The sequence below is a fragment of the Girardinichthys multiradiatus genome, chromosome 4, assembly GCF_021462225.1.
Source record: "Girardinichthys multiradiatus isolate DD_20200921_A chromosome 4, DD_fGirMul_XY1, whole genome shotgun sequence".
Classification (NCBI taxonomy): domain Eukaryota; kingdom Metazoa; phylum Chordata; class Actinopteri; order Cyprinodontiformes; family Goodeidae; genus Girardinichthys; species Girardinichthys multiradiatus.
Genome location: NC_061797.1, coordinates 30,061,301 through 30,088,316, shown reverse-complemented (window position 1 = coordinate 30,088,316; position 27,016 = coordinate 30,061,301). Strand labels below are relative to the sequence as shown.

At 38.4% G+C, this 27,016-nt stretch overlaps 1 protein-coding gene across 1 annotated transcript in view; it reads right to left on the bottom strand.

The window, feature by feature from the left end:
* Positions 1–26,411, bottom strand: part of si:dkey-234i14.2 (RNA-binding Raly-like protein) — a 53,491-nt gene extending 27,080 nt beyond the window's left edge. Inside the window, exons 1-2 of the mRNA XM_047363364.1 lie at positions 26,222–26,411; positions 20,263–20,338 (exon numbers count right to left, since the gene is read on the bottom strand). Coding sequence (XP_047219320.1) covers positions 20,263–20,338; positions 26,222–26,243 — 98 coding nt within the window. The 5' untranslated portion in view covers positions 26,244–26,411. The remainder of the gene's footprint in view (positions 1–20,262; positions 20,339–26,221) is intronic.
* Between the last annotated feature and the right edge of the window lie 605 nt (positions 26,412–27,016).

Sequence of the window (27,016 nt, the reverse complement as noted above, 5' to 3'; positions counted from 1 at the left end):
ACAAAAAAAAATAAAAGAAAAAAAATGAAAAAATTAATGAAAGGCAACAAAACTATGAATACACATGGAATTATGTAGTAAACAATTGTTTGCGTTCATTCATTATTCTATTTGTGGAAGTGAAATCAAATTTTGAAAAGATGTCAGTTTGGTTTTCGGATTCGTATGAATTAAAGAAAAAAACACAAATGGCTTTATTTTGCTTTTTAAAAAATCGGTGTATGGTTTGTTCTTTGGCTTTTCCGTTTCAAAATAATACGAAAAAAACGAATAATGAGGCTTTTCTTTAAATTAAATTAGAAAAACAAAAATTCCAAAAATAAAAAAGGCAGTGGTTTTCTAATTTTAACGGTTAAAAGAAAGACATGTTTTGTATTTTGTTAGTTCACCATGTAAGACATTTCGGCAGAACCAGATGCTGGCAATGGCTGCACTTGAACCCTGCATTGGTTACCAAACTTGTGCAAAATTCTGTTTCCCTAAAATAATCTGTTCCCCTGGTCACACAGCACCAATGTTACACCATGTTACTACATGTATTTTACTACAGAGTTGTTTAGGTTTAGGTATGAGTCCGGTGAGGTTAGGCTTTTGGACAGCAAACTGGTGAGGAGAATCTGCTGAGGCAAGCACGCAGCCCATGTGAAGCAACAGCACCTCCTGGAGTCACAATATACAGTTAGAAGGGGGACAGATTATTTCAGGGGAACAGAATTTTGCACAAATTCTGTAATGAATGCAGGGATTGAGCCACTGCCACCAACCTTGTAGAAATGTGCACACCGATGATACGCCACGGGTCGCTCACCTGAAAGCCCTCTTATCAAGACGTCCTATCTGTGCAAGTTTCATTTTGTCGAAGGTTACGGTAAATCTCATTTCATTTATTTTATGTCTTATTTTACTTGAGTATTACTTCTTGTTTAAAGTTTACATCACAGTGAGCTTGTGGGATATTTGTAAATGACTTTAGTTTGACGTGTGTAATATCGATATTATACTGTAAACCAAATTACTCCCATTGTTTAGTGTCAAACACTGTCTATTTCACGGTGTATTTTGTGCCTCTAATTATACTACATTTCTATATTTTTGAGTATTGGTTACTCTGTATCTATCACTTTATCACTTCATATGTGACCCGTTTAGACTGCGCCAGATATAATATTTACACAACTTATTAATGAACAAAGTGTTTGAAGGGATAACCTGTATTTGTAGATGTCTTTTTAATTCATTTGGAGTTAAAGTTAAAGCTCATCTGAAAGGGTTTCATTCTTCGTCAAGTTAGCTATTTTATGATTCATACGAATCAGAAAACCAAATTGACACCTTTTCCAGAATTTGATTTTACTTTCAAAAACAGAATAATGAATGAATGCAAAAGAACACGGACCACCTCTACAAACATTTTTATATTTTAGATTCTTCAAAATAGCCACCCTTTGCTTTGATGACTGCTTTGCTCTCAGCATTTTCTCCATGAGCTTCATGAGGTGGTCACCTGAAATGGTTTTCCAAAGAGTCTTGAAAGAACTTCCCAGAAGTTCATTGAGAGACGGCCAGAGGTTAATATTTCAGTCAACACAGCAAAGGGCGGCTACTTAAAGTATAAAAAAACTCTAAAATAAAAAACATTCATTTTCTATACCGCTTATTCCATGGTGGTTCATGGGGGAGCTGGTGCCTATCTCCAGCAGTCTACGGGCAGGAGGAGGGGTACACCCTGGACAGGTTGCCAGTCCATCGCAGGGCAAGACAGAGAAACAGGACAAACAACCATGCACACACTCATTCACACCTAAGGGCAATTTAGAGAGACCAATTAATCTAACAGTCATGTTTTTGGACTGTGGGAGGAAGCCCGAGTACCCGGAGAGAACCCATGCATGCACGGGGAAAACATGCAAACTCCATGCAGAAAGACCCCTGGCCAGGAGTTGAACCCAGGACATTTTTGTTGCAAGGCAACAGTACTACCAACTGCACCACCGTGCAGCCCTGTAAAAAAAAATCCCACTGTTCTTGGTCTAGCATATTTAAAATTGCTTTTTGTTTGCCGCACAATTCTATATGTGGTCATTCACTGTTTTGATGCCTTCAGTGAGAATCTATGTACAATGTAAACATTCATGAACATAAGGAAATCCATTAACTGAGAAAGACATTCTAAAACGTTTGACCGGTAGTGCATATATATATATATATATATATATATATAAAATAGTAAAAGATTAGCTCTATGTTAATGAGGTAGAAACATTCGCCTCTCAGTTTAGTCAAATTTTTCTGCATGCAATCTTAAACGAACAGATTCTTTTCCATGACTTAGGACCATCAGCACATAACTCAGCATGTAAGACAATTAGCGAACACTGCATCTTTTTATTATTTCACCACTTTGAAAACAGCTTTTTAATTAAAGCCAATCTCCATGCATGTTGTATTTCTATTTGAGATGGCCATCATACACCAACCAAGTGGTTCATCAAAAGCAGAGAAGAGGAGAAGTAATTGAAATTTTCACATATCAGGAATTTTGATGCCATTTAACAGCATTACACCATGAAGTGATAAGTTACAGGCTCAGAGTCTGCACCATTAGAAAATGCAAGGCGCCAAGATGTTCTCTAACAGGGTCCCTATCAGAACGGAGCTAAGCCGCCAAATTAAAAGGTTACTTGAGGCAGCTGGGAATAAATAATCCTTCCAGCCTTTAAAGTTCTTGCAAGTCCCCGTGTCATTGTCATGTCCTGAATTATTCGGTTGTGCTGAAACTTCTTCAGTAATTTCAGCATAACTGAAACACCAAAAGTCATTTTTTACTCAGCTGCATGAAGGACAAAGCAGCACAGTTACACCACTTCAGTCGTTAGCTCTCACTTAAAACTAAAATAAAAGTGAAAAGGAGCAATAATAGAGATCAAAACTGTAATTTTATGAATAAAATTAGGTAATTGGAAAAAAAGATGGTGAATATGTACAGAGCATCCAAGAAAAACAATATCCTGCCATTCAGAAATGTTCTCAGGAGAACTATCCTTGGTTTTCAGCTTTGATCGACAGGACTGATATTTGTTGAATCATCTTCTGACTGCAGTCTACAGTCCTCACTGGACAAAACTTTAGCCTCAGCTAACATCAAGCCCTGCTCTGTCAACATGGTCTGTGCACCTTAGCATTCCTGTTAAGACAGAGACATCAACTGAGACAGATATCTGTTAAAGGAAGGAGACTAGCTTCCAAGTTAAAGACTTCTGAAAAAATAAACTAAGCAACAGTGAAAATACGTTATAAGAGGAATAGGGACATTTTAAAACTAAAGAAGCACAATAAAATAAAACAACAGCTTAAAACTGTTCAGGTCATAAACTTTATAATTTATAGATAATATTTGGGACTCCACATTCATGAAGTTGTTGTGTGTGGTTTTCGTTCTGGTCTGAAGCAATAAAAACGTAAGGTTTGAGATTTTTTGATTAGAAAATTTTAATTGTATGGCACTGTGGTTTTTTGCAATCATTGCTTTAAGGGAACAGCTGCAAATTTGCAACGTTATTAATAAATAAGTTGTTCCAAATGACGGCACAATTGATTACACACACCTTTTAAAATTGATGAATTGCTTGTATTTTCCCAACTTTTTATTTTTTTCAAATAATCCATAACCCAACACTTTGGGTCTTTTATACATCAACAATTTTTTATTGATTTTTTAGAGGGTTCATTATTTCACGCCTTAACAGTATATTGGTATTCCAGTACATGTTCACCCACCTAATCCAAATCGAACAGAGATTTTTCTGCACACATATGCCATCTATGCTAAATCTGAAAAACAACACTAAACAGACAAGGTGGCCTTAGATGTCATTTTTTTAACACAGACTCTGCACCCCTGTCTTGTCCCCCAGATGGGTTTCCATGAATCCACAAGAGACTAAAACAACTCACATGGTATTGCTGGGGATATGTTTAGATCATCAAGCAACAACAACCCAAACACTGAGTTGAATAGAGGGTAGGGCCAGTGACATGTCCTAGTTCAGTGTGTTTTAACCCTGGTCTTCAAGGCACTGCCCTGCATGTTTTAGTTATGTCTTTGCTTTAGCACATCTGATTCAGATGATTGCACTTCAGCAAAAGCCTGTTAATCAGTCATCAATTGAAACTGGGTGTGAAACATTTAAAACATGCGGGCGCCTTGAGGACCTGGGTTGAAAAACACCGTCCTAACTGATCCATTAGTGACTTAGTCACTTAGTGTGATTGTTCTGACTACAATGTATAAGCCTTTCACTTCAAACCATGTTCAGAACTAAAGAAGCTTTTTGTACGAGAGGTGAACGCCTTCAAGAAACAAAATAAGTTCAGTTGTCTTGTACTTAAACACTTACTATCTATAATGACTCATGGATACTTGGATAGTTTTAGTTACAGCATTTAATTTACCTTTGGGATTAAAACATATTTTTGTTTTGAATTGAGCTGAATTAAATTGAATTGAATAGGATTGAACTAAATTGAATTGAACTGAATTGAACTGTACTGAACTGAATTGAAATGTATTAAATTGAAGTGAACTGAATTCAACTGAATTCAACTGAACTAATTTTAAAGTGAGGAAATCACTATTAAATTCAGTTTTCAGTGTATTCTATTGTGTTTTGACAAATATGACGATGTATCAGCAGGAATTTTTCTGTAATAGCATTGGGAACTAGAAGTAGTGATGGAGCGCCCTTGCATCCAGTCAGTCAATTTTTTTATATACTCAAACGCTCATTTTCAACTCCCCCTTCTTCCCCCTGCTAACCCCCATTACCCCTCTGTGCTGACAGAGAACTTCTGTGTTCCAAGCTACAGAAAAGTCTCTACCGTGCCTCCCAAATGCTGACATACTCAAACACACCCATCCTATCCCCTTCCTTTGCCCTCCCTGAGTGGCTCACTGCTTTTTATTGGTCCCGCTGTTCTATCTTTGTGTTGCTCAGCAGTTTGCTCTGCCATGAAAATGACCTCTGTTAGTTTGTCGTGTGTTTCGGTCTCTGGTTGCGCTCTGTAAAGTCACTTTCAGCATCATTCTGGTGACCCGAGCAGCTATCGAAAGAGAGAGACAGCACTGCAGAGTCCATATTTTCCTCAAGAGCACAAATGGGAGCACTTAGCATTAGGCAGTAATGAAAGCAGTTGTACCAACTTTGTGCTTAGAAATCTGTGGATTGCACTTTTTTTTTAATTAGCTGCTAAATACTGTACATAAATGTTGCTTTATTTCTTTATGTTTTGAGCCATGAAAAATATAAAGTGGAGGGTCCAAATGCAGAGAAGAGGCAGGTAGTTGAAAATAAGCAAGTTTTACAAAAAAAAGAAGAAACCAGAGTCAAAATGCAAAAGTACATAATCATTATCATATAAATGCCTTATATTTGTGTCACGGTGTGGAATTTTGGTTTGGTGTTTGTTTACGTTCATTTAGTCAGGTGTTTTTTTTCTGTTTACTTCTGATGATGGTAGTTTTAGTTTCTATGCTTCAGATGTGTTTTTTCATTTCTTGTTGATGGTTTTGTTTATTGTTTGTCCTCGTCTAGCTCCTCTTGTTTCTGTTACTCCTATTTGGTTTACCTGTGTCTCAGCCTCTTTGTCAGCCCGTCCACACCTGTGTCTGTTTACCCTAATTACCTGCCCTATTGTTTCATGCCCACCTTTGTCTGTATTTAAGTTCCTCCCTGTCCTTTGTTTCACGCGGTGTCGCTAGTTATATTTTGCTACCAAGTTTGAGTTATACTTTGTGAAGCTTGTTTCTGCAATCCTGTAGCCAGGACTTATGAACTTTGTTTCCTGGATCGCCAGTTAAGCAGGCACCGGCAGTTGTAAGTTGGCTCTGCATTAGATTGTGATCAACTCACCATACTGTCTCCGCTCGTCCTGCACTTCTGGTCCGCCACCAACTTAAACCATGACAGTACGACATCGCGTGGAACAAAGGACAAGGAGGAACTTAAATACAGACAAAGGTGGACATGAAACAATAGGGCAGGTAATTAGGGTAAACAGACACAGGTGTGGACGGACCGGCAAAGAGGCTGAGACGCAGGTAAACCAAATAGGAGTAACAGAAATAAGAGGAGCTAGACGAGGACAAACAATAAACAAAACCACAGAAACCAGAACAGAGATCTAAGAACAGAAATGCGAAGGACAGGGCAGGAAATAAACTTCAAAACTAAAACAGGGGGAACAGATCTAAACAGACAATCATCAAACCCATAAGAACACAGAACAAAGCAGAACCTAGAAAAATGAATAAGAAACGAAAAAAACACACCCGAAGCATAGAAACTAAAACTACCATCATCAGAAGTAAACAGAAAAAAACACCTGACTAAATGAACGTAAACAAAAACCAAACCAAAATTCCACACTGTCACAATTTGTTTTACATGTTTTGCTCGTTTGTTTTATTTATTTGCTCATTTTTACTTCAAGGCTTGTATCTGACCATGACATGATATTTTTAGAGATCGATTTTTCCTGCTCTGACCTCCACATTACGATTTTGTTCATTTTCGTTTTTTCTTTTTGTTTATTTTTTTGAAGCACTGCAGCATATAAAACAGAAAACCAAAATATGCTGCAGCTTTTTTGATAGAGATGGATTTGAATCCAACAGAAAATAGAAGAATTACAAGACTATTCTCATTTATTCATCTAACCTTTGATTGAATTTAATAAAACTTAAAGTTCGTCTTGGTGCATGGATTTGGTTGATGCATTTATAGACCAAGAACAGTGAGATTTTTTTCAGTTTTTATGCATTTAATTTTACCTGTTTAGTTGTGTTTCTCTCCCAGATGAAGCCACTAAAAATACCTACTACTGCCATTACTTTGTTTTGAACATACAAAGTTCTCCAGACCACTGTTTCTGTGTACAATGAGCTGGATTCTGCTTGAAGTCTCTTCTTGTTACAAGAGAGTTTATTTTCCACTGTCACCACAAGCATGCTCAGTATGAGGGATTGCCACAATGTCAAAGAGTAAATAAAATTCCTAAGAATTTCTTTTACAAGTTGAGATTGATAAACTAAGCATGACTGCATTTTATTATGGCTGGGATTGATTTAGAATGTATATAATTGAATTTTAATCTGATAATATTATTGGATTAAACGTTTCTGTGTATAAATTGGACCTGTTTCTATTTTAAAGTACCTTGAGATGAAGTGCTGTGAACTGAATGGAATATTTAAGTAGAAATTTGGCCGATTCTGATGTTTGGCTGACTGATTGGTGCATCTCTAGATACAAAACTTTAAAAGACCTTCAGAAACCCACTGCAAAAGATGTCTGGAAGCAAGATATTTCATTAAATGAGTAAGGGTTTAAACTTTTTGCACTGTTTTGCGATCTACTTTGTCTATATTTTTCTTAGTTTGCGACTTCACTGAAAGTCACTTTGGGATGGCTGTTTATAAGGGTTGTTTTTTTTTACTAAGCCTGAAGTGGCAAGTTGCTCCCCTAAGCTGACTGAGTGTCTAAATGCAGGCTGGTATTGATCGCCCTTCCTCGGGCCTTTCACACAGCCTCGCTGAAGACACATTAAATGTGTTATAAGTCATTAGCAGCTCCAGGCTCTGAATTTCACCTGTCTGGCTTAAAAATATATCGACATATTATACTATGACAAAGTTTGTATTTTTCCAGGTGCCCTGTAGGTATGTAACAGCATCGGCACCTCTGCGCAGGTCGCCTTCTCCTTACTGTGCTGAACATTGGGGAGCATGTGTCAGCGCACAGCTGGGTTGGGTACACGCAGAGACATTGAATCTGTGTGTGTGTATAGGGAGAGGGCTCGTCCTCTTTACGCCCCGAGGGGCTCAGAGCCCATTTCCTGTTGTGCAGTGTGATAAGTTTCCCTGTCAGATCCTCACAGCACCACTATATTTCTGATAAGCTCCACTGCTAGTTTTCCCGACCTCTGGCACAGAGATCAATTTGAGATTGATTCCGAATGCCCTGCTGGGTCGAGCTGGAAGATCAATTTGAGATGGATTGTTCATGCCAGGGGGGCAATGACATGCAATGCAGTGCTCACTTGCTTTCGCTCCCTTGCTTTCTTCACCCCTCACGTTCCCTGGCTGCTCTTATTTCTTCTCCATCTGCATTTTTCTTTCCTCTGTGCTGTTGTTTCTTTCAATTGTTTCACTCTTGTCTTTCACTGTTCCTTCGTGTTGCACCCTGCTTATAGCCAACCTTTTCACAATAATCCTCATTTATGCCCTCTTTATTCCGTTTCCCACTTGCTTCCCTCACTTTTCTCCTGGCAGAAACGAGTAAGGAGTAAGGCTGGTGATGACTTCATTAGCAGAGGAACAAACCTACACATATAAGCCCCCGCGACTGGACTGGTTTTGCTTTAAACTACAGCAGTAGTTGGGTATACACTATGTTGGAAATGTTTTTATACCCCCTTCAGTTTTTCCTATTTTGTCACGTTATAACCACATATTTTAAAGTATTTTTAGGGTTTTTTATGTAATAAAGCAACATAAAGTAACACAGAATAGTGAAGTGGAAGGACAGTAATACATGGTTTTAATTTGTTTTATCAAATACAAATCTGAAACGTGTGGCAAGCCCATTTACTCTAACACCTTTACATAAACTCCAGTGCAACCTACAATGTTCAGAAGTGACCTACAGTACAGACCAAAGGTTTGGACACACTTTCTCATTCAAAGAGTTGTCTTTATTTTCATGACTATGAATACTGTAGCTTCACACTGAAGGCATCAAAACTATGAATTAACACATGTGGAATTATATACTGAACAAAAAAGTGTGAAACAACTGAAATATGTCTCATATTCTAGGTTCTTCAAAGTAGCCACCTTTTGCTTTGATTACTGCTCCGCACACTCTTGGTATTCTGTTGATGAGCTTCAAGAGGTAGTCACCTGAAGTGGTTTTCACTTCACTGGTGTGCCCTGTCAGGTTTAATAAGTGGGATTTCAAGCCTTATAAATGTGGTTGGGACTATCAGTTGTGTTGCGCAGGAGGTGGATACAGTACACAGCTGATAGTCCTACTGAATAGACTGTTAGAATTTGTATTATGGCAAGAAAAAAGCAGCTAAGTAAAGAAAAACGAGTGGCCATCATTACTTTCAGAAATGAAGGTCAGTCAGTCCGAACAATTGGGAAAACTTTGAAAGTGTCCCCAAGTGCAGTCGCAAAAACCATCAAGCGCTACAAAGAAACTGGCTCACATGAGGACCACCCCAGGAAAGGAAGACCAGGAGTCACCTCTGCTGCGGACGATAAGTTCATCCGAGTCACCAGCCTCAGAAATCACAGGTTAACAGCAGCTCAGATTAGAGAACAGGTCAATGCCACACAGAGTTCTAGCAGCAGACACATCTCTAGAACAACTGTTGAGAGGAGACTGTGTGAATCAGGCCTTCATGGTAAAATAGCTGCTAGGAAACCATTGCTGAGGACAGGCAACAAGCAGAAGAGACTTGTTTGGGCTAAAGACCACAAGGAATGGACATTAGACCAGTGGAAATCTGTGCTTTGGTCTGATGGGTCCAAGTTTGAGATCTTTGGTTCCGACCACCGTGTCTTTGTGCGGCACAGAAGAGGTGAACGGATGGACTCTACATGCCTGGTTCCCACCGTGAAGCATGGAGGAGGAGGTGTGATAGTGTGGGGGTGCTTTGCTGGTGACACTGTTGGGGATTTATTCAAAATTGAAGGCATACTGAACCAGCATGGCTACCACAGCATCTTGCAGCGGCATGCTATTCCATCCGGTTTGCGTTTAGTTGGACCATCATTTATTTTTCAACAGGACAATGACCCCAAACACACATCCAGGCTGTGTAAGGGCTATTTGACCAAGAAGGAGAGTGATGGGGTGCTGCTCCAGATGACCTGGCCTCCATAGTCACTGGACCTGAACCCAATTGAGATGGTTTGGGGTGAGCTGGACCGCAGAGTGAAGGCAAAAGGGCCAACAAGTGCTAAGTATCTCTGGGAACTCCTTCAAGACTGTTGGAAAACCATTTCAGGTGACTACCTCTTGAAGCTCATCAACAGAATGCCAAGAGTGTGTGGAGCAGTAATCAAAGCAAAAGGTGGCTACTTTGAAGAACCTAGAATATAAGACATATTTTCAGTTGTTTCACACTTTTTTGTTCAGTATATAATTCCACATGTGTTAATTCATAGTTTTGATGCCTTCAGTGTGAAGCTACAATATTCATAGTCATGAAAATAAAGAAAACTCTTTGAATGAGAAGGTGTGTCCAAACTTTTGGTCTGTACTGTAAATAGTAAATAATGTCCACCAGTGTGCAAATTAGTCTCAGTATATCTGCTTTTCTGTGAAAGCCTCTGAAGTTTATTAGAGAACATTAGTGAACAAACAGCATCAAGGACCAATGAACATAGCAGACAGGTTGGGGAGAAGTTTAAAGCATAAATAGGTCATATTAACCCAGAATATTGCAAGCTTCGAACATCACATTGAGCATTGTTCAACCCATCATTTGGAAGAGAAAGAATTATCCCATAACTGTAAACCTACCAATAAAAGGCAGTCCACATAAACTGATTGGCCTGGCAATGAGACCTTTAATCAGGTAAGTAGCCAAGAGGCCCATGGTATCTGTGGAGGATCTGAAAAGACACACAGCTCAGGTGGGAGAATCTGTTAACAGTACAAATATGTTTGTGCCCTCCACAAATCTGGCCCTTATGGAGTATAAAAATAAGAAAGCCAATATAGAAAGAAAGATATAAGAAGTAATTTCCCAGTTTGCCACAAGTCATAATAAGGTAGAATAAACATGTGCTCTACAGGGATGAGATCAAAATTAAACACTGTGTGTGGTGGAAAACTAACACTACACATCATTTTATTCAAACCATCCCCACAGGGAATCATGGTGGTGGCAGCATCATGCTGTGGGGATGCTTTCTTAAGCAGAGACAGGGAAGCTGGTTAGAGCTGATGGGAGGATAACAAGAGCTAAATTCTTGCTAATCCAGGAAGTAAACTTCAGCTCCAAGAAATAAGTGACTGTGGCAGAGGTTCACCCTCCAGTAGGACAACAATCCCATAAGCATACAGCCAGAACAACCGCAGGATGGTTCACATCAAAGCATAATTCATGATGTAGAATGGCACAGTCAAAGTCCAGATCTAAATCCACTTGAGAATCAGTGGCAAAACCTCATTTTACAATGCATCATTTTACAATTATACACTACTTTGTCTTGGTCCATCACATAACGTTAACGTAACAAAATGTGGAAAATTCAGGGGGTGTAAATACTTTAGTAAGACACTGTAAACTAAGGTACACACATTCTGAAACAATTAGAAAATATTCTCAAGTCATATTTTCTATTTTGTCCTCCTCAATTTATCTCCCCCTAACATCCTGTGTGCAGCGAGGATGTTCTGTCCACCATCTCCTCCTCTCTCCTGTTTCCCACCATCTCAGAGGCTTTGTCAGTGGCCCTGAAACCATCTGATGCACTTTCCTTCCTCCTCTGCGGGAATTGACCTTTTCCCCAGCAGTACATCTACCTCAAACTGCACTGACCTTTACCTACAGTACAGCTCCAGTCACCTCTTAGGAATGAACTGCAAACAGCACATTGTCTGTGTATCCATGCAGAGAGAAAGCTGTCAGGGGATAGAGAGGGAGGCTGGACAGCAAAGTGAAAATGGCAGTTATGCTGTAAAATTGATGTTAAAGTGGAAAGGGAAGGGAACAGTAGGCTTTGGTGCATTGTTACTGGGCTGTTTTTGGCCATGGAGTAAGTGAAAACTGGCACCATGCTGACATGCTTGCCAGGTATGGTCTTTCACCCAGTCTGCCAGTTAGTCGTGCAGTTATATGAGAACAGAAGCTCAAGAGATGAAAATGCTGGAAACATGATTGATTTGTGATTATCCAGGATGGATAGATGCTTTGGAAAAGTTATCTTAATCAAATCGATCAAATCCTTCATACTGTAAAAGGGAAGAGGTCTTGTGCCACTTTTGCATTGTTCAATCTATGTATGAGTCCTGCATTTGTATGTTTTTACCATAATTTTATCAGATTAACACATTTCTACATGGCATTGTTTGATTATTACATTTTAGAGTGCTTTCTTTAGCTTTTCCAGCTTAGACAAGTTTACAATTGAAGGTACAGATAGGGACAACCCAGCATTATCTGATTATGGATTTTCAGAAACAGTGAAAATACCAGATATAGAAGGTCAGTTAACATTGTAGCAGAATATGGAGTTAACGAAACAAGCCTGAGTACCACGAATTAGAGCCGTGGTGTCATCTTCCTGCATCGAACAACGAACAGTACACTGAGTGTTAAGTGTAGCATGAAAACCAAGGGGTAAGTCCTTCATTTTTGCCCAAAAGCCAATCAATGTTTCTGTAACTGTTAAGTGTGAAAGACATAGACAGCATCTGTCTGATTGTACTTAAGAAAAAGGAAAAGAAGAAGTTACTAGATAAACAAACAATGAAAGGAACTCTTGTAAAACTGGAAGATATATAATATGCCATTGACATAGTGGATCAATTGTCCAAAAGGAAAGATTTGGTAATGCATGTTTGACAAATATGTTTTTAAACTACTTCATTCCTCATTCTCCAGAAGCTCATAGGAAATGAAATATGTCCTAATAAGAGAAAGCACATCGCTAAAGCCCTCCAAGTGTTTCTAAGATGAATAAAGTGAAGCAATGGTAATAAAAATAGGCTAGGTGCTGATACCTTCAAGATATTTCAAACAGAACATCTGGAGAACACAAACATGCTTGAAACAAAAGCTATGAAATTTGTCAAACACTACTGTGTCCCATAATGATAAAAGCAGGGTTTGTCCAAACCTGGGTTGATGTTGAAATATAAAATAGGCCCTAAAATGAAAACTAAATTATTTGTGTTGCTGGAAAAAATGTTTGATTTTCATAATAGTTCACGTTTTTTGGAGGTTTCATCAACTTCTCGCTAAATTAGCCACAGATGATTTCTCACATGTGGTCTACAAAACATCAACTTTTTCAAACCCAAAACAAGAAGCTTTCTATGTGTTTGCTGCAGGACTGAGATTAACGTCCAATACAATCATGCGCCTACAATATTTTTCCTGCTAAAAGTGGGTAAGGCCCCCTATAGTTTGTTGAGCTACCATTAGAAATACACAAAGGGTGGAAATCATGAGGCAATGCAATCTCTTCAGTTTTTGCAGCTGCTTGACACCCACTTCAGCTGATGGGAGCAATCTGCATGTGCTTTTTCATGAGGTTGACATTCTCTCTTCAGTTACAAACACAGCAGGTGCTGTCACATGATCAAATAAATAAAGGAAATGGTTTAGTATAATATAATTACACTTTAATTTAAATAACAAAAAACTCTAGGTCCTGACCTGATGAGGCAATGATCAATAAGTTCTGCAGCCAATTTTAAAAGACAGTGGAAAGATCAAAAAGCACTGATTTAAGTTGAAAATATTTGTAAAATATTAACACATAGTCTGTATAAAAGTAATTTAAACTTTGTATTTTTATATATCATGTTATTATATCAGAAAAAAACTAGTATGTCATGACATCCTGTTAATGTCACAATGAAGCTTCAATTTTTATCACAAGGTGACAGCCTGACTTAAGTTGTGCAGTACAAATGGATCATTGCAGAATTAATTTGAGTTCTGTTTATTAACCTTAGGCGACAGACTGCCCTGTCCATCACAGGGCAACACAAACAAATACAGGCTCAAAACCTAAAACCTAAGGCCAAATTAGAACTGCCCTTGTATTTTAATTTGCACGTTAGCTGGAGTACCGCAAGAAAACCCATTCATAAGTTGTGTGGGTGCTGGACAGAATTAAAACAGATCAATTACCTTCCAGCCGTGAGGTAGCAGCTTTTCGTTTTTCTTCTCCTGCACTAAAACTACCACAGGCTTTCAGCAGATGGAACTTTCTATGTGTAATCTTAGTAAGGCAAACAACTCTGGTCTTTGAAAATACCAAGCCATTTTTTTTGGCTGTAATTTACATAACTATGCTCAGGTTTTCCCCTATACATATTCATAATGCATTTAAATGTGGCTAAACTGCATCACAGAGACAGTTGATTTGTCTGGTAAAGCTGTATGTTAAAAGATTAGAAAAGCACAAATACTCAGGTTTGGACACATTTACCACCGGCAAACACCTTTGCAAATTTGTGACAAAGTATTAAAAACATTTTTACCAACAATGTGATAAGTTTTATTACTACAGAACTACAAGTAGTTCTGTAGTAATAAAGGCAGATTAAGAAGGCAGGTTAAGGTCAGTTACTTGTAGTCACAGTGTTTAGTCATAATTTCATTGTGGTAAGATTTTAGAATCATTTGTATTTTAGGTGAAACTGCACTTAGCATTAGCTTATAGTACTGTAATATGCTGTTCAAATCTTAAGTTAAGACCTAGCTGCTACGTTGGCCTGTTTGTGTGATATTTGACTGGAAACATTGGCAGCCAAGAGAGATTTCTACTCACGCTTAAAGCACTATTATAACCATCTCTCAGACAAATAACTCTTTAAACTAGATTTTTTTCCTTTAAACACTGTGCAAGCATAAGAAAACATAAACACTACTCTCAGTGAAATGAAATAGGAAGATCTTAGATAAGACCTCAAAGTGACTGTGTGGATCTCAGTGTGCAAATAATAGAAAAAAAACATCTACTTGAACTGCCTGTTCATAAATTAAGAAAAACAACTTGCTACTTCATAACAATAACAATAAAACAACAATCAATAATAACAATAAATGGATTAATTGACAGATATCATTCCTGCCTTTACGTTCAAGTTTATTTTAAACAGGATAAAATACTTTCACAATATTATCAAGTCACATCTTCGCATATTATATGTCCTTCTTCCATCTTCAATCAGCAGTAAATAAAATTGCAAACTGATCTATTCCTACCGCTTTACAAACTCAGTCAACTACTACTGAATTATTTACACTATGTACAATTTCTAAATCTAGATCTCTGTGAAAATATCTAGATTTTTCTCTTTCAAGAAAGTGTTAATGTAGCAATACGATGTTATTAAATAAACATCTGAACTGACATGAAACTATACAGGATTTAGTTTTGATTAACAGGAGTCAATTAACATAAATACATAGATTGAGCAGAGAGAGTTTGACTGCAAAAAACAATTAACTTTAGCTTTGCCTTTTGCTTTCCTGCAGCATGTGGTGCGTTTACAGATGTCAGCCAACGGCGCCACAGGCTGGATACACATATACAATCTGTCAGAAAGTGCCAAGTGTTCCACAGCAACAAATGAGATGGAGAAAGAGATAAAATAAGAACAAATCGGTATGATCAGTTCCATTATCTCTTTCTGTATTACAATGTTTTTCTTTTAGAGTTTTAGCCACATTTTTTATTACTTTTGAGGATATTACCAAGATTGAGAAACTTGAGAAACATGGCTTCAGTAGGACAAGTTGAAGCTTTAATGGAAACAATGTAAACAGCATTGGATGGAAGCTTTATTCATCTTATATGTTGTTTAAGTTATATGTTATTTGACTCAGATTTATTGCTTCAGGATGAAACAAATGTCATTAGATTAGCCTTTTACCTAAATGTCTCCCTGTGATTAATAAACAACAAATACACAACATTTAATTAAACCTCTGTTATTCTGGCCACCCTCCTTAGATGTACAAAAAACACCAAACATCACCCTGCAGCATTGATCCTGTCCTACTTCTTGCTCTTCTGACAATTACTGATATCGAATTAAGACTGAAGTGGAAATAAACAAACCAAACTACCAGAGAGCAGATGTTCCATTCACTCTGTGCTTGGTGGCCAATCCCCATCCTCCCTTTATGCTCCCTACCTTCCCCTCTACACTGAGAGGACAAATGAAGCAGATAATAAAATCAGCGCTATAATAACTTGACCAAACATCTGGATCAGCAATGAGGTTCGACTGAGTTTCTTTAGCCCTAATGTTGGGTTTATTCAGAGAAGCTGAATATCCTTGCTCAAGGACTGCTGGAGATGTGCCACCTCATTGACCCTATAAGGATTAGGCCGGAGTAGAAAATGGATGCATGGATCATTCATTTTAATTCAAATATTTGTTGTTTACTTATTCAGATTGTGGTATTGGTGCTAACCTTAACGTCAGATATTATTCACTCAAATTCATGTTTTGGGTTACACAGTACGTCAGGTCAAACCCATAACCCAGGCCTGCAGTGTTAAACTAAGCCAGACTTGGATTTTCTTTTACCATCTTCATTGTAAGTAAAAACAAAACAACCAATGAAAGTAAAAAACATGTCCCCCAATCCCAGTTCATGGGTTATCTATTAGCAAAAGCATCCTTTCAGAACCTTTGTGTGGCACCTGAGTCTCTCTATAAAGGGCACACGGAACAGCAAGCTTCTATAGTTGTTCACTGAAGCATACACAGGCCGCAGCATCTGTTTCTGGGTGGGGAAAAGCTCGCCACTCTCTCCACCCACAGCTGGGGCTCACTGTGTTAAAGGACACCTGTGTCTGTCAGAAACTAATAATAAATGATAAGATCCATGTGTCGTCATGGTCGCTCTACAGGAAACAGCCTGAGGGGAGGTTTGTGAGGGGGAAAGAGATGGGGGCAAGAGAAAGCAGGCTTGCTACCATTAAACGTGAAATAATTTCATCAGAACACAATATGAAAAGACTTTACTGGATTTTCCAACTGATTAAAAAAAAAATTAATCATACAAAGACTAATCAAACTTTCCAGCAATGAAATCAGTTCTGAAATGTAAACCTGCATGGAGTTGGATAAGCAGATTATGCAGCTTTGGAGTCTCATGCAGGAGTTTGAGTTTTTGTCTTTCCTGAATTATCTGGGCCACAGGCAGAAGTGCTTGTTGGCCGACTGTGAGGATGGAGAGAGGTGGGAGCAGACAGAGCTCTCTGCTGCCAGCCCCACAGCGCAGGAGGGTTGGAGTCTGGACAGAGAAATCTTTGGTAGCTGTCTCCACATGATTTACATTTGTGTAGTAATTTCTGGCTCTGGGAAATGATCATGTACAGGAAATTGGAATAAGCTACAATTTACTTGTCCCATTTATTTGGAATTTAAAAAGTATTTGGAGTTTGGGGGTGGGTGCTGTCTTCTATTACACAATAAAGTGAAAACATTGAATCATATTTATGCTATTTTCCATCCACATGTGACTAGAGGGAATATGCCAGGATATTGGATTTTGCAATTTTGTGTGTGTGTGTGTTAGCCAAACAGAAAAGAGACAGCCATAAACCTTTGCAAAAACTATAAAGGAATAAAGACAAGCAGGATTCAATGATTTGCATCAGCTCCACATATTCCAATAAAAAATGTACATTGTTATTCAGAAACCATTGTTTCATATTGGATCAGTAAAATCTGATTTCCTTAAACAACATATTTGTGAAAGTATCTTCAGACTGTTTCAAAAACATGCATCGTCCTTATATCTATAAATCAAATTCCATAAAAATATAAGAAACAAGAAAAATCTACCCGAACATTTCATGGTGTTTGCAAAGATGTTATAATATGGTGCTGATACCAAAAATGCAATATTAGAAGAAAGGGAGGTACTGTGGCACACACACAAACACACACACACACACACACACACACACACACACACACACACACACACACACGTACACACACACACACACACACACACAAAGAGGACATAGTCGAAAAAAAAAAGAAACAACATTTTGAAGAGCGGAGGTATAGAGCACATATTCATTAAATGTATCACGTGATAAGGATGCAGCGGTGAAAACAGTTTGCTTTATTCATTCAGGTTTTCCTCTGGATAATTTCACATTGCACTAATTAAAAGGCATAGCAAGAAAATGATACTCAGTTTAATTTAACAACTATAACATCTCTGTGTAAGCTTTACTATGTTAAATGTTAACATCACACTCAAAGTGTGAAAGTGTGAATGTGAAGAGCTTCACAGACCTGCTGGTGCTGTTGTAGACCATTTACTTTCCATTTCTTATTGGACTTGACAAGCTCTTTTTCACATGGGCGATATGAAGCCATATCAATGCTGAAAACCCAGGTGTTTTTCTTTGCGAGCATGCATGCGTGTTGTTCCGTATGACTAACCTCATTAATGCACTGATGCACGCTGCTAAAAAACAACATGGGGGCAGAGCGAATAATCTTTCAGGTTAAGGTCAGACATAGAGGAGAGAGAAAGAGCTGGATTAGACATTCTGGACCCGAACAGTGGCAAGGTGAGGAAAGAATACAGAATTGTAACACAGCAATAATACTTCCAGCATCAGTGATATGTCAGGTAGATAAACCCGGTGGAAGAACTAGCCTGTAACTGGTCTGAGTGACAGGAAACAGGGTGGAGAGAGGATGAGGAGATGCAGTAAACATTGACAGGCTGGGATTCAAACCAGCAAGAACTTGTGTCAAGAACCAAGGCCTCCATACACAGGTCGCATGCTTTACCCCTGGCCACCACTACACCCAACTTCCTGTCCATTTCCATAACAATTTTACTGTTTTTATATGTTTTAAAAGTATTTTAAAAAAAACAGTCTGACCTGATCTAAATTTGGTAGAGACTAAGACCATCAACACACCAGTAACAAGACTCTGATCAGGCCGTTGCTTCCTCTTGGATGTTCCTAGATCCAGCTAAAAGCAGAATGTTGTTCAGACTTTTGTAGTGGTTGCCTCAGATTTGTAAAACAGTTTACTAAAATCAGCCAAGTAGCCTTTGGTAACTCTGGAGGAGCTGCAGAGATATACAGCTCAGGTGAAAGAATTGGTTGACATTGATCAATCAGGAGTTACTTGTGCTTTACTTGTAATGCCAGGTGTTCTTGTCATTTGAGAGCAACATTGGACTTTTTGACCCTTCTTCAAAATGCTGTGGGTGGTAGAAAACTAACATCACATGCCACCCTGAACAAGTGTCATTCTGTGGGGATGCTTTTCTTTAGCAGGGTCAGGGAAGCTGATCAGAGTTTATGGGAAGATGGATGAAACTAAAGACTGCTAGAAACATTGTTAGAGGCTGCAGAAGACTTGGCAAGACTTGAAAATTGCTCTTCACAGAATCCCTCCATCTAGTCTCACTGTGCTTTAGCTATTTTTCCCAGAATTGAAATACTTAATTTTCCCACGTTTACACCCATGTGTGACATCTACCACATTTTTCAAAACACAAGCATACATGTCAAGGTAGGAAACAGTGTGACAGTGGCTAAACATTTAAACCATTACTGGTGTTTCTCCCCTAACAGCTGTAGCTTCTTCATTCATTGACATTGTTTACCATTTTCTATAACTAATTAACCTTTTTTTTGCTCACAGTCAAAGTTTAGTGACTTCAGGGTCAGGGTAAATCTTGCCAGACAGAGAACACAACAAAAACAAACAAAAAACAAAAAATTCAAATGGCTCTGTTTATCTTTAAGTTTCTTGTGCAAAAAGCAACAGGTACACAAAAAAATTGGTCTTTCAAAATCTCATGTTACAAAGCGCTTTAAACATTTGGAAATCGATGTTTGCATGTGGATAATAGTTGAGTGCAGAACGGTTTACTTTATAATATCCGAGTCAGTGTGGCTTACTTAGGAGCCTTATACTATACTTATAGACTTCTCGAACATGCCGGACAAACTACACAAATGAGGCCAGTAGTTGAGTCTAAGTCAAAAATTGAGAATCTAATCCAGCTATAGACTGATGCTGCAGACACCGAAACCAGTAATATCTTTCTGGTCTCTTCCCGTTAAAAGGTACAAACAAACTCAATGAGCCAACACAAAGTCATCTCTCTGCAACACCCTCCATTTTCCTTCTAATCACAAAGCCCATGTAGCTCCATGGTGTTGCATTGACCTGCCAGCAATAAACAGTAATCACAATCTCATACTATATCAACAGATAAATTAAAACATTGACTGATGGAGGTCGCACCTGAAATCAAAAGCCGCTTAAACACACAGCAGGCATGAAGCTAATAATGAAAACGATTGGAAAGCTAAGATGCGGCAGAGTTTCAGACAACTGGCTGCAGCAAATAAGAGAACACATGATTATCTCTGAGAGTGTGAGGAAATTAGAATGTCTGGATCTGTGTGTGCATGTGGATGGTAGGGTTCATACTCACCCATAAGTGGTGTTGCTGGCCCTCTTACTAGCTGCCCTGGAGCGGCTCGACTTCAACTCTCCACTCATGCTCATGTCTGCATGAAAGAGCAACCAATTAACTTTGTGCTGATGGAGTCAAGAGCAACAAAGCTAATAAACAAAGTGGACAAAGCAAACAACAGAAGGGAATGCTCAAATTAACTAACCAGCTTTAATTCTGATCCAAGATGGTTTTATCTGCACAGAAAAGGATTTGTTTCACTTTACCTGTGATCTCAATTTGGAATTGACTGGTTGCAGGTATCAAGGTGTACAGAAACTTAAAAAAGTTTGAAAACTGCTAAACGTTGTTGCTATGACTTAAAGTACTCTTAGAGATGCCAGAGAAAGTGCTAGTGTAACCAGAGTATACTCAGGCTGTATGGAGCATGGTGTAACGGTGCTGGCTCTCCCTCCACCCATTGCTGACCTTCATCACACCTTTAAAGTTTAAACGTTACACACCCCCTGCACACATAAGACTCTTGGCCCAATTGGGGCACCACTGACAACCATTCAAACAAAATTTTTTGGTGCTTCTTGTGAATAGCTCTTTTTAAATCTGGCCCTCTGTGTTACAGCTACCTTTTTTTCCTGTGAAATCACATATTTAACCACTAGTTGTCAGAATGGCTAAAATGGACAGACGGGGGAATGCAATAAACCATACATATGTAATAACCAATGTGCTAAAACATATTATCTATATTATTATTGTTTTACATTTTTGTTCAAACTTTTTATGTTATTAATATGATGCTGGTGTGTCTTGCAGGCTGCCGTACAGCGAGAGTCTCAAATTGACCTAAGCTTAAACAACAATTACGCTGCTTCATTTTTGTCTATAGTTTGCAAGGTGACTTCAAACATCAGCCACCTTCTGGCTCTGTTTCCACCATCCGTTCTGCATACATATCCTTACACATGTTCTCACCAGGCAATTAATCATAAATCACCTTGATTACAGTCTATGCCAACAGTTCAGTGTTTGCACCATGGTTGTGGGGTGTTGATTTGCCCAAAGAGAGGCATAAAAAGGCAGAAAGAGAAGGGGAGGAAAAAAATGAGAAGGAGTCCGGCTTGACATGGACAGATGGGTGGTGAATGGAGTGTGACTGGGCCAGCTGCACATACACTCACACAGTGTGACTGTCAAATGGCTGGGAGCTACAATTAATTAAGTATGGGTCTGAATGAAAGGAAAATTAGATATGTGTACGTGCATTTGCTTCCCACAGCAGAGAGAGATATTTTCTGACAGCTTGTGGCCCAACAGTGCCCTGTTGGAGAGCTTCTCTGCAGCCGGCGGTTTCTCTGCTGGTGGGCAGCTTGGCCCCACCACACAGCTAAACTATCACTTATCTAGGACCATGCACTCATCTACATGTTACTAGTTTGTGGAAAATACAGCTGAAAGAATTCATATAAAACCTATATGTTTTAAATGTCTCAAAATTCAAAGGAGTGCAAAAATTCAAAGTCCCCGAGCCATCTTATGCATGCGGTTTTGTATTATTGTGGGCAAACAAACATAGACATCCATATTTTAACTCTACCTGTTTCAACATGCACAGGAACAACACAGTCGTGCACAAATCAGGCTTCGAAAACAAAACTTTCTGATGTTTTATGATGCATTTACTGAGCAATGCAAAGACAGTGTGATTGACTGCATGATGGAGCCATTAAACAGGACAAGATACCAGGATGATGCTGAGCACAGTTGTCTCTCTCAACGGGAGCAAAACCTCAGGAGGTAATCAGTGTGCTTATTCGTAAACAGATTCCTACATGCCATAATTAGCATCACCGGAGCAGACTTCACATATAAGCTACACACACACACACACACACACACACAAGTTGCTTTGGCATAGGCAAAAAGAAGTTAAATGGTGTTTGCCTCTTTTATTGTAACTCAAGTGAAGAGACAGAACAAGATATATGAAACTGCCAACAGATATCATGCGTGTTGCCTCATTTTTATTAATGAACTTAGTATTTTTAAATAACTCACTATTCTCAAAATGAAAGGGACAATAGCTGAGATTAATGGTTGTTTTTACAGAAAACATGTCAAGTTCACATCGACAAAGTGAAGAAAACAGAAAGGAGAAAAAAATTGGCAGGTTTTTGGTCCTGTAATTCTGAGGGTAACAGAGAATACAAATAAATCATGAAATGCATTGATAGTATTGATAGCATATTTTATGTATTTTCTTGTAGGATCAATAAAGTTGATCTTCTTATTAAAATGGCACAACCTTAGCACTTAACATTCCTTAAAAACTGAAAATCCTAAGGTTTGTTTTGTTGGTTTGGTTTATCGTTCCAAAAGAATGTTTTCCTTTTGATTATGCTGATAATAATTCACAGTCCCTATCAAAAGTGTTCATACCCCTCAAACATTTTTACACTGTGTCTCTAAAACCACAGACTTCAGCATATTTGATCGGTATTTTATATGATAAGCCAACACAAAGTAGAGAATACTTGTGAAGTGGAATGGTTGTCAAATAAAGGTCGAAAGTTGAGATCAACACGTTGCCTTCAGAAGTCCAACTCTCATGGAGTCCAGCTGTTTTAAAGATCATTCGTTGTCTAAAACACATGGAAATACTATGGCACAACTGCAAACCCACCAAGACATGGATACCCAACGAAACTGACAAGCCAAGCAAGGAGAGCATACACCGAACAAAGCAGCTGAATTACCCATGTTGACTTTGATGGGTCTGGTGCAAAGATTTACAATTTAAATTGGGTAATCTGATGATAGTAGGACAGTTAGTTGTGCCGTACCCTAATAGTTTTAAAAAGAAAGTCATTCTTAAGAGAAAGCCATAAATTTCCTGTTTAAACTTTGCCATGAGTCATGTAGAGGACAAAGCAAACAAGTGGAAGAAGATGCTCTGGTCTGATGAGAAAGAAATTTAACTTTTTGGACTAGCAGCAATTGCAATGTGTAGTATAAATATTTTCCCCACACTGAAACATGGAGGTGGCACTATCATGCTGGGGGATGCTTTTCTTCAAGAAGCTGGAAGGAACTAGATGCAGAGCAATACAGGAAGAAAAGGTGTTATAGGTTGCAAAAGACTTTACCCATGGGGTGGTAATTCACCTTCCAGTAAGACAACAACCCTCAACCTGCAACCGTAGCTACACTGGAGTAGTTTAGATCAAAACAGAATTATGTTTTAGAATGGCCTAGTCAAAGTCTTGAAAAAGAATCCTGTCATTCTTTTCATGTTCCTTCCACTTTACAATTATGGACTACTTTGTGTAGGTCTATCACAGAATAAAACTTCAAGAGACACACAATGTTTGAAGGCACTGATGACTATGGGCTTAGGTCAAGTTTCCACTAATTAACTAATTTGGAGCAAAACTTTAGGGATAACATTTAAAAAACAGATATTAAAATACATACTTCAGACATTACTATAATCTAATGTTTAGGTTTAGTTGACAAAACTGGATTAAATGACACAAAGAGGTCAAATGCAATCAGCCATAATGAGTTATAAATCCTCTGCAACAGTTTACAGTCTGTCGCTTTGCTTTATAGCAGACAAGGAGCCAGACTGATCCCCCATTCAGGCACAAAGTCAAAGCTGACTTAATCTTACTGGAAACAAAATCACACAGCAACAATAAAATAAACCTTTTCTTATTCATAATCTCTGCAGGCTTTCTCCATAAAACAGTAACCAGGCAGCAACCCTGGGAAATTGTCCTTAAATTCTCCACCACACTGAGAAAACCTATTCTTTCACCACATTTTCACTGAAATGGTGAGCGGTCTGGTTACAGTTAAGTGGAACAACAAGGAGAAATTTGAGTTTCTTTGTTCTGTGTCTTCACGTAGAGGAATATGATTCTGCTCAGATAAAGAGCCTGCTAAAATTGCTTCTCTCTCTCTTCCCCGTTTCTTCAATTTTTTATACAGTGGCTAAAACCCATCTTTAATTATTTATCTATTTAATTTTGTTCAACTTTGATGTCATTTCAGAGGACATTTCACATTTGAGATGATGACAGCTGCTCAGATTATTGGAAATAACCCATCTTAAAAAACAGCACTTCTGTTGATCTTTATGAATCTGTTCAATACTTCTCCTCAAGAACTCACCTTTAAGGAAATTAGTTTACTTGGTTAATTAACAATCAAGCTGTTTCATTTATTGCCCATTAATAGCATTTTAATTTTCTGTCTGCCTGTTTTCTTGACCTGCTAAATTCTGCTTGGGTTTCCGCAAGGATAAAAACAACGCCAACAGGATCTGGAACAGAGGCGGTGTACCCCCGTGGACAGGTTGCCAGTCTATAACTGGGCCAAGGAACACAAGACAAACAACTAGGCAAACACACAAACACCTGAGGATGATTTGGAGCTGCCAGTTAGCCTAACATGGTTGGCTCTGGAAAGCAGAAATAAACCTTATACCAACAGGACCACAGCATTCACATGGAGGACATCCAAACTCCTAGAGTTTGCAACTGAGACAACAGGACTAACCATCAGAACCACCATGCATCCCTCTAAGCTAATCACCGTTTGTTTTAGTGGTTTTCGTGTGATTTTTTTTGGACTTCTTTTGGTCTGATTCCAATTAGCGCTCCTGAAGAAAGCAACATTTAGATCATTTTATTGCAATAGAAAACAACATGTAATTAACTTGCTCGCTGCACAAACAGAGTAGCATTAACTATTTTCTGACTTTTTTGCTTATTTGATTGTGCAGAACACAGTCCTTATTTTTGCATGTATTCCATCCTGTTAATTTAATCTGTTTATCAACATAATGTGTTGTCACTTTTCTTTCTTTCAATAATGCAGTGTGCAAAAGTACAGTTTGTTTAATGTCTGCAACTGCTGAAAGTTGATATATTATTCTGCAGTCTAGTAGTCTACATTTAAACATGGTTTAATTGCATTGATGCTTCTTGCTTACTTGATTTACTCCATATCTCCTTGCATTGCTACTGACCTGATCAAGCTTGGAAGGAGCCAGCCATGAAGAAATAAGTTTCAATACTCATGGCTTTGCAGTGCAGCTATAGCCAGTAATTTAACACATTATATTTATCTGACATAAAAGGAGAGCAAGAAAAAGGTTAATGAAGGTTTTTGTGTTTGTTAAGGGAGAAGTGTTCAGATTGGAAGCAAAAACTTCCATTATTGTGCAGGATACTCAGAGGTGTTCAGTGTTGAATTATGCCACTAAAGCTCATCTCGTAGAATAACATAGACACAATCCAATATAAGTCTCATTTGCGCTGTAAAGTCTGTCAGACTGCACTGAGTTTTCTTCAACCCCCTCAAAAAAAGAAACAGCGTCTGAGGTGTCTGCACCCGCTTCAAAGTAGAGTAGATGCAGAGCTGCTGCTCCTGCATGCCTGGGAAAGTAATCTTATTAAGGACTGATCTTAAAGGTGACATTCACTTTACAGCTGAAGAACAAAAGATAAAAATGCATGTTTGATCCTTCACCAGTAAGTGGGAGCATGACAAAATTAAGTTGACAGAGGTTTTGGTCTCACAAATCTTCACGGTCTGAGACCAGGTTCTGACCTTGGCCGTGTTAGAAATAGTTAGACTTGAACTATTTCTCACCTTTGCTGTAAAGAAACCTAAAACAATACTACATCTTTTGCGAATGTAATTGAGAGCTTTATATTTTATCAGCAGATTTCTCAAAAATTTATCTTTCTTTGCATGTACTGAGACTGCCACAAGAATTTAAAAAAGCATGAATATTAATAATAAAATATTTTATTAAGAAATACAGAAATTAAAATATTACAAGCCGAACGCCTTACTTGGCAGTGGGAGATGTAGGGAAAATAATGCTTTTCAAAAACACACAGTAGCAGGCAAACATTCACTAACACATGCATGCACACAGATAAAAGGGTTTGCTCTTCATACTCACATCTTGGACTGAACAGGGTCATATCAGAGATGCAAAGCAATGAAAAACTGAGAGCAGAAGAACAAGCCAAAGGATTTATTTGCTTCTCTCTTGAAACTCTTCTTATGTTCTCACTCTTGGTATGTGTGTGTGTATCTGTTTTCTTGAATGTGTGTTTCTGTGTGTGTGCATGTGATCAAGATGCTGTTAGGCTGGCTACTGTGGTACTACTGAGTCAGTGGCAAACCAGATAGAGAAGCTCCAGTGGGTTGTACCAAATGTCATCTTGTGGCAGGGGTGGACAGTGGTGCACAGGGCTGTTCCATAAAACAACCAGGCAAGAGGTTTGGATGAACGTGCAGCTGGCTGCCTTTTTGCAACAGAAGCTCGGTTATTAGGCATTCCAGCATGACAAAGAGGAAGCTTCTGCAGCATGGGAAAATGGAGCATCTCGTTAACACTGCCCTCTCAAAAACCAACAATTTTTCTCATTTATTTAAACATTAGAAATTAATAAAAACACTAAGCATATCTTTGCATATTTTGAAAAAAATCTTATTCTTATTATGTCATACAGAAGCGAATGGACTATAAATCAAAACACACATTAAAAGCTATTTATAAGTAATTTCTTTAGAATAATCTTTACAGGATTCCCTTTTTACATGCATCACACCGTCTATGCTAATTGTCCTTATGCTGAAGTTGAAGCAGTAATACACTTTAGGCTGTTTAATCTCTTTCTCCAGAGGAGGAGCTTTCATGTAGGTTTAATTAGCTTCTTTTAACAGCCAACCCAGGGCAAAGCTGGCTACA